Source organism: Amphiura filiformis, chromosome 13 (assembly GCF_039555335.1).
Source record: "Amphiura filiformis chromosome 13, Afil_fr2py, whole genome shotgun sequence".
Classification (NCBI taxonomy): Eukaryota; Metazoa; Echinodermata; class Ophiuroidea; order Amphilepidida; family Amphiuridae; genus Amphiura; species Amphiura filiformis.
In genome coordinates, this window is record NC_092640.1 from 15,316,703 (window position 1) to 15,329,545 (window position 12,843).

General features: G+C 37.8%; 1 protein-coding gene across 1 annotated transcript in view; it reads right to left on the minus strand.

The window, feature by feature from the left end:
* Window positions 1-12,843, minus strand: part of LOC140167440 (uncharacterized) — a 163,215-nt gene that overhangs the window by 6,208 nt on the left and 144,164 nt on the right. Inside the window, 2 exon segments of the mRNA XM_072190746.1 lie at window positions 5,888-6,970; window positions 6,972-7,388. Of these exon segments, the coding sequence (XP_072046847.1) occupies window positions 5,888-6,970; window positions 6,972-7,388 (1,500 nt within the window).

Consider the following 12,843-nt stretch of genomic DNA (forward strand, 5'->3'; position numbering starts at 1 on the left):
ATATCATATGAAAGAACTAATTTCTATTCTTTTTACTTTGTCTTTTTGCTGAATAATTAAAAGAGATAAAGAGATTGAAACAAAGAACATCAAGGTTTATAATGAATGTGGGTAATCAGGTGTGACTGGTATACAGGATTATTCCATTTAAAATCCACACTCCCCCTGTGGAAGATATTGGAAATAGCATCCACAGGGGGAGTATGAATTCCAAATGGAATGAACACATTAGACAGCTCCATTTCCAACCCACCCTCCCTCTGTGGAAGATTCGGGTTGAATCTTTCTCAGAGGGTGTAGGAAATTCAAATGGAGCTGCCTAATGTGTGCAGTCTATTAGAATTTCATGCTCCCCCAGTGGCAGATATTTCCAAAATCTTCCACAGGGGTGGTGTAGAGTTAAATGGAATGACCCAATATAGGGTTATTACTAAAAATGATCAATGATTTGTCAATAAAGCAAGTGGCAGTATACAGTACAAAATTAAGCATGAAAAATACTGGAATACTTGGTTCATATTATGGTTTTCACACACAAATGGTAACCCAGTTATTTTGTCAAATGAAGGGTAAAGGGAAAAGACATAAATTACTGTTTACATTGATTTCTTGTATAAAAAAAGTGAATGGTCTGAATATACTGCGGGGGGAATAAAAAATGGGAAATGGGATGTGTATATAAAAATCAAAGCAACACAATTTCGGACTATATTATTATAATACCCATAATGCCAAACCACCGCACACAATGCCGTATCACAATGCAACAATATCACAGGGCCATGCAAAGAATGACCATAAAATTGTGCAAAAAAGTAAGGAGGAGAGATAAAGGGGGAAAAAGATGACAGAATAGTTGTTATTATATGTTATTATCATTGTTAATAAAAAACATCACTTATGATTATGATTACACAATTTTGCAGTATTGGTAAATGGTTCATCTCACATGTCCAGTGTTGCCATTTATCACACTGTAATATAATGAGACATTCCAGTTGAAATCCACACACCCCCTATGGAAGACTTGGTCTTAATCTCCTTAGACAGGGAGTATATAAAGTCTGCACAAAAAGTAACTCAGCTGTTATAAATACGCCTGTAGATTCAGAACTAATAATTGTTTTCACAATATTTCAACATAAAAAGAAGGATGATTTATTTACGCGTATTTTGATACCCCATTTGTCCAATTGTGTTCAATATTGACAATACAGCAGTGTTTTGAAAGGAAAATACCCCAATTTAAAAGTTGCAGTTATTTGTATTGATTTGAAGTAAGCGCGAAGATAATGGCGGGCTTTACGTGTTTACAGTGCTGGCATTATAACCATTGATCGCTGTAAACTGCAACTTTTAAATTCGGGTATTTGTCTGTAAAAGCACTACTGTGTTGTTAATATTGAACGACATTTGACTAATGGGGTATCAAAATGCGTAAATAAATCATCCTCTCTCTATGTTGAAATATTGTGAAAACAATTATTAGTTCTGAATCTATAGGCGTATTTATAACAGCTGAGTTACTTTTTGTGCAGACTTTATATTTAGGTAACCCCATTTGAGATTACCTGTGTGGAGGAATAAGGTCATGTCTTCCATAAGGGGTGTATGGATTTCAACTGGAATAGCCCAATCTTAAGTAGAATCAGTCTTTTAGTAGTGCATAAATCTCTTCATTCTGCTATACCAGTTGACATTCATACACCCCCTATGGAAGACATGACCTTAATCTCCCACACAGTTAGGGTGAATTTCAAATGGGGTTACCGGAATGGGCAACTCCATTTGAAATCCTGTGTGGGATATTAAGGTCATGTATTCCATAAGGGGTGTACAGATTTCAACTGGAATAACCCATTATAGAAGTGGATGACCATGATGAGAGGTTGATAGAAAGTTGTATCACACAATGTAAGCAAGAGCCTTAACTCACTTTTCAGAACATTTTAGAATAAAATAAAATAATACAGACTGTTTAGGAACTCGATACATCAAAATAATGAGGCTGACTTAACAGCAACTTGAAACCAACTGAAAATATCTGTTCTTCCTCTGGTCACAAGGTGGATGACAGTTAGTCCAAAATATAGCTTTTGTGTCTTGCCAGCAATGAAGTGTTTAGTTTGTGTCTTCCTTTCTTTCATTTGATATTATTCGCCTGACTTGGATCAACATTTATATGAGGTGTCTTTCTGTACCCCCATCTCATCATGATCAATTATCAAGAGAACTAAGTGACTGATAATCCATCAATCAATTGACTAAACGATAGAAAACGGTGGGAATTCTGAAAATCAAATCAAATCAAATCTGAGACAACATTGAATTTTGCACTTTTAGGTATTGTTGTAATGGATTCATGCCTTTTCTCCTTTTTTTGTAATTTGAGCTACGGACAAATTTTGGCGATAATATTGCCTTAATGTAAGATTAATCTATTTCTTTCATTTCTATTTTTCAGATCTTACTGTTTTCCTCCAATGTTGTCTCTGATTTTTCATAATAAACAACAAGAGTTATTCTCACTTATAAACTCAAGAGATTTGAATCAAAGATAATTCAAGATGATATAATTTACGTACGTTTCATTCAAGTTTCAAATAATGAGAATAGCTCTTCGGTGCCAAAAATCAAACATTTCACTTCAAACACTTACCAAAACATATCCAAAATATTATAACTCGGTTACCATTACTGTTTTACGCTACAAAAATGATGTGTGGTTTCCATTGTAACAATGTGGGCCAAATAAAAGAAATGTGTCATATGGTTGAAAACAAATTGCTATGCTCAGAGACAACTTTTTTTGATAAATAAATTTCATATAATTTCTCCATTAAGGTCAGAACCCACCACTGGAATTAGGGGGGCTTAAAAGACACCCCTGCACACACAAAGGATGCTAAACTGCATTAAAAAAAATTGATGAAGATGACAATTATTTTGCAGATAAAATACTCTTTTTTCAGTTTTACCAGGGACGAGAATATAGATTTTAAAAAATATGTTCAAATTATCAGGAAATAAGACTTAAAAAAACAATCTATTTAAATATTGCTCAGGGAAGAAAAATAGTACATCATTGATTTATTTCCGTCTCTGAGTATAGCTGCACATAAAATCCCATCACCATGATACAAACATGAACTACATTCTGACACATTTTTACCTACTTTTATGCTGACAATTGACACTGAAAAATAAACCAAATTTTGATGACGATAGACTATTTTGCACATACTGTGAAATACTCCATGAATGTATTACATGTGTCAATACATCTGGCTGAGGAAAACATTTTGTAACATAATTGGTAATAATAGGCTATTTAAGTTGAAAACCTCACACCCCCTATGGAAGATCTACCACATAGAGGATGAAGATTTCAAATGGAATCACCCATTTGAAATTTGCACCCCTGTGTGGAAGATTAAGGCAATATCTTCCATAGGGGTGAAGTATTTCAACTGGAACAGCCCAATGTATTTTAATTGCCATACAACATGTGTACGAGATGTACCAGATGCATCAATTTGTTACCTACACCACTGACCAAGAAATTTAAATTGGAGAATTAATGAGATGCCACTTAGTTTCACTCAAAAAACCTGAAACTGGTGAGAAAAACCTGAAAAAGCACTTGAATGCAGGCCAAAACAGGCTGAAAATAAATAAAAAATGCGGGAATTTGGACTCACAAAAAAACCTAAATTCTGGCTAAAACCTGAAAAGTGGCATCTCTGAATTATGTTTTGCCATGTTTGCATATTGTCCCAGAAGTGAGCAATGTGATTCTTGCTGCTTTTATATAGTTATATGATTACCTTTTAACATGATTGTGACTAAGCTATGCCAATTATAGCATATTCTGCTTAAGATTCGCTATGAGCAATGTTCGTCTGCAAGCATTTCCTACTTGCTGGTGACATACATGCTCTCATAGATCCATGTATGGTTTGCCCAAAACAATACACCTATAATCGCCACCAGAGATGTCAGTGCAGATGCACGACGTAATTGTTTGCTAATCTGCACAGTACAGAATATTTAGTCACATTGACATGCAATATTTTAATTATATAATTATATAAAGGCATACTTTTTTGCTTAACAATTTAGAATTTGTGATTTGCTATAGCCCAATGCATGGGGTGATAAGAATACTTGAATGGGATGATAGGAATTTTTTATTCTCCATTTCAATTTTTAACCAAATATTACCTATGTTACTCTCAACCAGAATTGTGACATACACTGCTGCCATTAACGAAGTATTCCGCAGTGTGAAAACAGTCTATTCTGTAATTCGGAGATGATGATGAAATGTTTTGCCACATGTTGAATCAAAATTGCCAGTATGAACTATTGAGCACTTATTACAAACACATTAAAATGGTTATGATTTAATGATTTCTTTTGAAATGCAGCTCAAAGGGTTGAAATAAAACCAACACCTTTTGCCATTTTACTCAAACAAACAACATCACTATAATTGTCCTCCCCCCCCCCCCCTAAATGTTTCCTGAACAATGTATAAAGCAAAATTACAACAAAGCATCTGTAACACTTCAAACATGTAAGAATTGACCAATATCATCATCTAAAATGCTATGATTTGTCCACAAACAAGTGGATATTCATTATCCTTAACAGCTGCTGAGATGATTTTAGACAGTCTTAACAGCAATACTGATTGTATCACTTCCGTTGACTACATTAATATTAGCTATCTTTGCAGCACTTGCAATCTATCTATCAAACAGTGGGTCACAACTTGTGAAAATATCACCACTTAATATCACATAATTTTAGCAGATGACATTTGTCACTCTTTGATCATAATCAAGCTTTGATTTCACAAAACTTGCACCACTTCATAAGTGTCTGAACCCATTGAATGGTATCCATAAAGATTGACTAACATTAGGCCTAAAACATCAGGTCTTCCATCTTGCCTGGTATGGTATGCATTGTTGGGAAGTGTTTGACCAGAACCAGAACCAGAAAATAGTGTTTATTTAACAGGGTCTGACCTTTGCACTTGACACATCATGGGGCATAAGGAAATTGAACACAAGATCATTCTTTCACCTCTTAGTGAGATTTTTATGAAATAATCCTTATCACACGTAACACAACATCCTTTATATGTATAACCAACACCCACTTTCATTCTATTCTGTGTTTATCTTTTGACATTATTAGCCATTACAAGTCCAAACAACCAAAATAAACTTTTGTGACAAACTGGATGAGCTACAATGAGTTTTGGGCACTTATGAAGTGTTGCTAACCTTTGTGTCAGTATACTGTCAGCATTTGAAGAGTTCAGATGCAAAGCATGATATATCTAATGGCTGCCCTGTGTATTTTATATTGTTATTTAATGCATGCGATACATTTGCAAAGGCTAAGGCTGCCATGTATTTAAATTATAACTTTATGTATGAGATACCATTGCAAAGGGTGCTTAACTGAGCACTAAACTGATTGAATATGGTATTAAAAGTAGGTATTCGTTTCAAAAAGAAATGTGTAGGCCTACATAAAATGATAGACCTACCCATAAAACATAAAAGCTCACAAAATAGAGCTATCAATAACAATGGGCTATCCCAGTCGAAATTCATACACCCCCTATGGAAGACATGAACTAATCTTCCACACAGGGAGTGTGAATTTAAAATGGGGTTACCTGAATGGGTGAATCCATTTGAAACCTACACCCCCTGTGTAGGAGATCAAGGTCATGTCTTCCATAGGGGTGTATGGATTTCAACCAGAATAGCCACAAATTGATAAAAATAACACATGGCAGCACATGTTGTATATCACATTTTGCACTTAAACTCTTCATTTGAACAAAGTAGACCTAATATCTCACCTGGTCCTCGGGGAGGTCTGGCAGAGGACAAGTGGCAGATGGGTAGGAAGCGGTCACTTTAGTAGCGCCCTCATCTGATGAGCTATCGCCTTCAGATGCTCTCGACGAAGCCATACTACTACGATCAGATTCGGTGCCTTCTTCAGAGCTAGTACGTCTCTTGTGTTTACTCTCTCCGACTGATCTACGCGTGCGTCGTGGTAAAGCACGTTCTAAACTTTCTAATGTTCTATCACTCAATTTCACTTCTGCTTCTTCTTTGCCTGAATCGTAACTTCCCACTGAATTTGATCGCCCTACAGAGGCTTGGATATTGACGGATTCTTTATAAGATCCTGATCGTCCAGCTCGAGTGTAACTCTCACCAGAGCCTCTTCTACCAGCGTTTTCACTTGCACCAGCACCGTTTCGACGAGCTAAATCAAATCTCTGTCTTAGTGCGGATACACTATAGACTTCTTCTTCTTCAGAGCCACTTCTCCTGGCCGAGTGATTTGCATATTGGTCGTTGCTAGCTCTGGGAGGTTTCTTCCACGGAGCTGGAGGTACAGGTGGTGGGGATGCTTTTGGTTTTGTCGGAGGCGGCCCCTTAGGTCTGGGTGGAGGTGGACATTTAGGTTTACGAGGACTTCTAGGCTTGATGGTGGGGCTACCTCCTCCTAAACGTTCACTGTGATCACTTGACATGCTTTCTTGTCGATTTGTTACAATTCGTAAAGGCCTTTCATCATCGCTATCTGTACTGGCTTTTGAGATTTGAGAGTTCACTCGAGAGCTATAACTACTACTAGCTGACATAGATTCAAATTCGCTGTCTTTGTACCGGATATCATGATCAGGAACGGCTAAATCTGTGTAATCACTGGCACCATCTAACACCTCATCCACTCTAGACTCGTGTGATATATGACCATTACCATTCACTTCTGCAGCCGTTTCTGTCTGACCATTTAATCTCTGCTCCATTGGCGAGGGCGCTTCATTATAATCATCCATATCTTCCATCATTTCGTTCTCCCCACCATCCGACACACCAGACGATAACCGGGTGTAACTCATCTCCTCCACGTCGCCATCCCTATCATACGCCCGAATCCTTAGGAGCTGATTGGCTGCTGTATGCACTGGTTCCGCTCGCTGCCGACGACTGTGATGAGCTATGGGTTCTCCTATATGTTTTAACTGGATTAGATGGCATATCTTTAGTGATGGCATTGTGTAGCGGTGGTAAGGAATCTAGGGACCCTTCTTCGGGAGAGGACGATAACCTTGCTCCTTGTTCACCAACCATTATAATACCTTGTGATTGGCTAGACGCCGATAACGATGTGATGTGTAAATCCTCATCGATGCTTGATGTCGGGCTGGACCGCCCTGATGTGTTACCATTGGCGCCCTCTTCAGATATACTTGTTGTTAGCGGGTGGTCTATACCAACACTAGTTCTGGTAGCATCCCACGCTGTCATGACATCGTCAAGGAGAGAACCAAAGTCTAACGACTGAAATGGAAACGGAATAGAAAATGATGTGAACTTATTTTCTGCACAACTTAATTCTCACACAGGAAGAAGTTAGTAGCATACATAATTCGTCAGCTAAGTGTTACGTGTAATCCGATTATCACTAAGTCAACTGGATCAAGCTTTTGAGTTCTGCACCACGATCAAAATGATCGCAACACAAAGTCTATGGCATGTGCTACCAATTCCAAAAGGTGCGTGATCCAGTTACCAAGGAGTTATGTAATCACTTCGCTGTCGAATAGACTACAAGATTCGTATTGTGACCACGTGCATAGGTACGCCACCGACGATGATTTACGGAAGCCCCCTCATGCACTGCAAACGTGTTATCACAAGAGTTTCAACTGCCACTTTACTTTTCAAATCCCATTGAATTCTGTGCAAAAGATGTTGTTTAAGAATTGTGCGTGTGTCATTATTACTTGGTCGATTTCAGATCTAAAATGATGTATGCATGAAGGATAATTCACACCTTCTGCAGGTAACATAAAATGTGAAATTGACCAGCATTGTGAATGCGTTTTTATTGTAAATATATCAGTCCAAATTCAAATTTAACCATGGCCGTCAATGCAATGTGCGAGCAGTAGTGTCATGTTCACTCACACAGCTGTGCTAACCGCAAGTCAACACAGTGGCGTGGTGGGAAGTGCTTAAATCATCCTCTGGGTACGCCATCGCCAAGGTACTTGACTGGTGCACACAAAGTACCTACATAGGACCCACCAGCAGTGGCACTACACTGGTACTCCCCTGGTACTGCACAGTACCAGTCAAGTATCTTGGCGATGGTGTACATGTGCAGGCGGCCTCAATAGGAATTTTGTAATGTACCTGTGACAGTTAATGACAATGGCTATTCCAGTTGAAATTCATACACCCTATGGAAGACATGACCTTAATCTTCCACACAGGAGTGTGAAAGTGTGAATTTCAATTGGGGTTACCTGAATGGGCAACTCCAGTTGAAATCTACACCCCCTTATGTGGGAGATCAAGGTCATATCTTCCATAGGGAGTATACGGATATTAACTGGAATACAGGCCATTGTCCAATTCTACTGTTATAGATTATGGACCAAAATAAGGAACGGAAATAATTTTTGATCTATTCGTACCTCCATAATAGTGAGGAGTCAATGGGCAATTCCTTTTAAAATACACACTACCCCTGTGGAAGATTTTGGAAATATCTTTCACAGGGGGAGTCACAGGGGGAGTATGAATTTTAAATGGAATGAGCACATTTGCAGCTCCATTTGAAACTCACCCTCCTTCTGTGGAAGAATCAGGTTGAATCTTTCTCAGAGGGTATGTGAAATTCAAATGGAACTGCCTAATGAGCTAATTCCATCTGAAATTCATACTCCCCTGCGGCAAATATTTCCAAAATCTTCCACAGGGGTAGTGTGTATCTTAAATGGAAATTATGGAATAGCCCCGTGAGTCCCTCAGTTGATTAAACACCTGTAATACAATACAGGTTACTCCAAATAGATGTGAAATTATGTATTAATAGAACATCAAGTGATAAAACAATAGATCAGGATTATATTCAGTCAAATTCTGAGTGTCAGGGGGTATTAAAAGAAAACATGGATTATTGTTTATAATAGAAACACAACAAACAAATGAATGAAAACATGCGTTAAATTGAATGCTGCGTGAAATAAAAACAAAACTTTCATGCAAGATCTGCTGTTTGAGGATAAACAATATTTCCATTCAAAGGATTAATCTTCAAAGCAATTTTCTGTGAACTGGCAAGCATCAACTCTTTCTACCAATTTTCACCAGATTTATTTGTCTACCACGATACAATGCTACTAAATTTGGTGGCAAACTGGAGTGGCAAAATAGAGTCGCAAATGAAAATAGCAAAATTATATGACTTGCAAAAATAACTTTTTTTTTACACTTTTTTACATTATTTACTGCAGGAAGCATTCCTAATAGCAATTGCTACATGTGTCATATAGACCAAATTTGCTATTACTATGGAAGCTTGTCTTCAATGTGACTCTATTAGTGTAGGGAACAAACAAAAGAGATCGGTGACATCATAGTAATGAAACTAGTTGTTTGATGGCTGACCAACCATCTTCCCTGCCTAATACATGCAGGGTGCGTGCAGCCACCTCTATTTCAAATTCAAGGACTTTTCAAGGACTTTCAAGTACCCAAAAATTAATTTTCAAGTACCTTTGAACGGAACGACCCAGAGATAGGTGTGTGTAAAAAGTAGAAAAACACCCAGTGGTCTAGGGGCAGCAGCCCAGGGCATACCTGCCAACTTTTGGAAAACTAGAAATAGGGACACTTGCGAGCGGAGTGAGCGTAGCGTTCACGACAATGGCCGGGGTCCAGGGGCCACTTAAGGGCCCCCTGTGGGGTCCAAGGGCGAAGCCCCAGTGGGGGTTGAGGGGACGAATCCCCCCGAAGCCAGATGGTTTCTGCACATTTAGCACCACAGGAAAGGCCATTTCAGAGGGTAAAAAGAACATTTCAAAGCTCCTGGCTTGTTCTACACTATTTAATAAAAAGTGCTTCCTTCTTCCAGAAAACATGCTTTAAAGTTTTGAGTTTCCTATACTTTTATGCACAAGAGACCCTCTTAAAAAATGTTTTTTGGCTTTATTACATGACCAATATGGCTGATGTTCATATATGGGAAGCAGAAAAATAAAACAATAATTAACTATTTGTGCTTGCATCCACTACCTCCCCACCCCCACCAACTGGCACCCCATCCTGGGCCTTGATGGTCAATGTGCTTTTTGGTTAAAATTTCAGGACGACAAACATTTTAGCAGATTTAGCGCCCCAAAAGAGACCATTTTTGACATAAAAACCTACTTCAGACTTTTTTTGAAAAAATGCTTCCTTCATCCTAAAAACGTGGTTTTAAATGTTCAGTTTCCTATACTTTTGTACATGAGAGACATTCTTCAAAGTGTTTTTTTGGCCTAATAACATGGCCTACATGATTGAAATTGATATATATAATGTGCAATATAAAAACAATGATTCATCACATTTTTGACCCCCACCCCTCTTTGGGTATGTGGGAGGGGGCCCACATGGGGGGAGGGGGCGGGTACTAATGAATGTGCATGAAGAATACATTGTATGATGAGATTAATTTGTAAAATTCGGTATGTTAAACATACAGAGTGATGTCATTACAAATTGGGACTAAAATAGTAGGCCTATCCCAAAGGAAATACATAGGCCTACACACTCACTCACCCCCACCCCACCCCCATGTTCACAACGACGTCTACACAAAGCCAAAGGATACAGCTAAAAGGTTCATATCAAACCTTAGACTGAAGTTTGTTTCCATTTAGACTTAAACATGACTTGATATTAGAGTATACATATAGGCCTATACAGCTAGCATCAGCATCATCAGTCCAGCATCATCTCAAACGTCATCGTTCATTAATACACATTACATACTTCTTACTTGGGTAATATTCATTGAGGAAAAAGAGATGAGTTTTTTAACGCAAAACCGACACAATCATATAACATGCTGGTCCGATAATGGACTAAAATTTATCAATTTTGGGCATGAAAAGGTGTTCTCATTAAGATAAAAATTTGACCACATGCATGTTAAATGAGTACCTTTATCTAGTTGAGTCATCCAGTCAGGGTTCTAAGGAATTTTCATTTTAAAATTGGAAATATATGAGTCCAGAAAGAGTTAATGTGTATAATTATATAGCCTACATAAAATGAAAAATATATAGGCCTACAAGACAGATTTATTTCCAAACTTCTTTTCTTACTTATTTGTAACATAAATTTTTATTGTTTCAGCACATTTTTTCTATAAGGACTTTCCATAAATTTCAAGGACTTTTCAACAAAATTCCAGGACTTTCAAGGCCTTGAAAAGGCATTTTGATTTTCAAGTACTTTCAAGCACTTTTTTGGCTTTTCAAGGTTCTGCACGCACCCTGTACATGATATCCGTAAAATGTGGAAATTATTGATTTTCTGCATCGCCAGTTAATAATTCTTTCTACAATTTTGACTGCATTGACCCCCCCTAGTTTCATTAATAAAATGTCATCGATCCTTTTATCCATTCCCTTAACAAGCAGCAATAACCACTTAAGAAGTCAGGGAATTTTTCCCCCATTGAACTTACTTTTGATGTGAAAGCTACTTCCAATTCCCTATTCAGGAATAGCAGACTTTAACTGACTTAAAACATGAGGGTGCTTCAAACTTCACTTCACAAACATTTATTTAACTGAAGTCCATACAATAGTCAGAGCCAAATCATACCATAACATAGTGTGGTGGATCAATCTGCAACCATGAGTTCTTTTAAAAGGATAATACTGTAGTCATGGGCTATTCCATTTAAAATCCACACTACCCCTGTGGAAGATTTAGCTAAAGTCTTCCACAGAGGGAGTACAAGTTTTGAATAGAATAGACAATTGGGTAACTTCCATTTGAAATACTCACTCCAGTTGTGGAAAATATAGGTATAGCCATAATACAGGGGGAGTATGGGAGTAATGATTAACCCTGACCAATTACATTTGAAATTCATACTCCCCCTGTGGAAGATATTTCAAAATCTTCCACAGGGGGAGTGTGGATTTCAATTGGAATAGCCCAATTTTAACAGGGATGCAAATGGGTAATGAAAAAATGTTCTTGGCAAAATGACTGTATATCCCCTTGCAAATAAAATTGTGACTGTGTATGACTGCAACACCTTCACTATGTTATGGCAGGACATATCGCTTGTGCCTCACTACGATAACAATCAAATTCATGCGTAAACACTACACACTACATGCTATGTACCTACCAGTGATAACTACTCAGCCGACAGACAAGTAAACCAGGAGTCGACAAATGCAACGATAAGATAAAAACAACCAAAAACCATGGGTTAGTTAGTACACTGACAGACCACAAGTTGTAAAAACTTTCCCAACATTAAATTTTAATGGAGACTACTGTTGTGTATATAGGATATAATACCTTTCTGATGGAGTGCTACTACGAAACTGCATTATTAAATTTTGATATCAGAAGCCTGATCATGATGGCTTATTCCAGTTGAAATCCACATACCCTCTGTACAAGACATGACCTTTATCTTTAACACAGGGGGAGTGAATTTACTTGACTTGGCAACAATATTTGGAATCTACATCCCCTGTGTGGGAGATTAAAGTCACATCTTCCATAGGGTATATGGATTTAAACTGGAATAGCCCCATTGGAGAAACTGTAAATGCTATGATCATGGGCTTGAATACTGTAGTTTCAAATTTACCCACCATTATGGGGGAGGCTAATGTAACATTCTCAACCTGGTCTAAACTACCGTTGGCACAATTCAAATCACTATGCTATTAACCCCCTCAGCACTACCTGCCAATCTAACATTGCG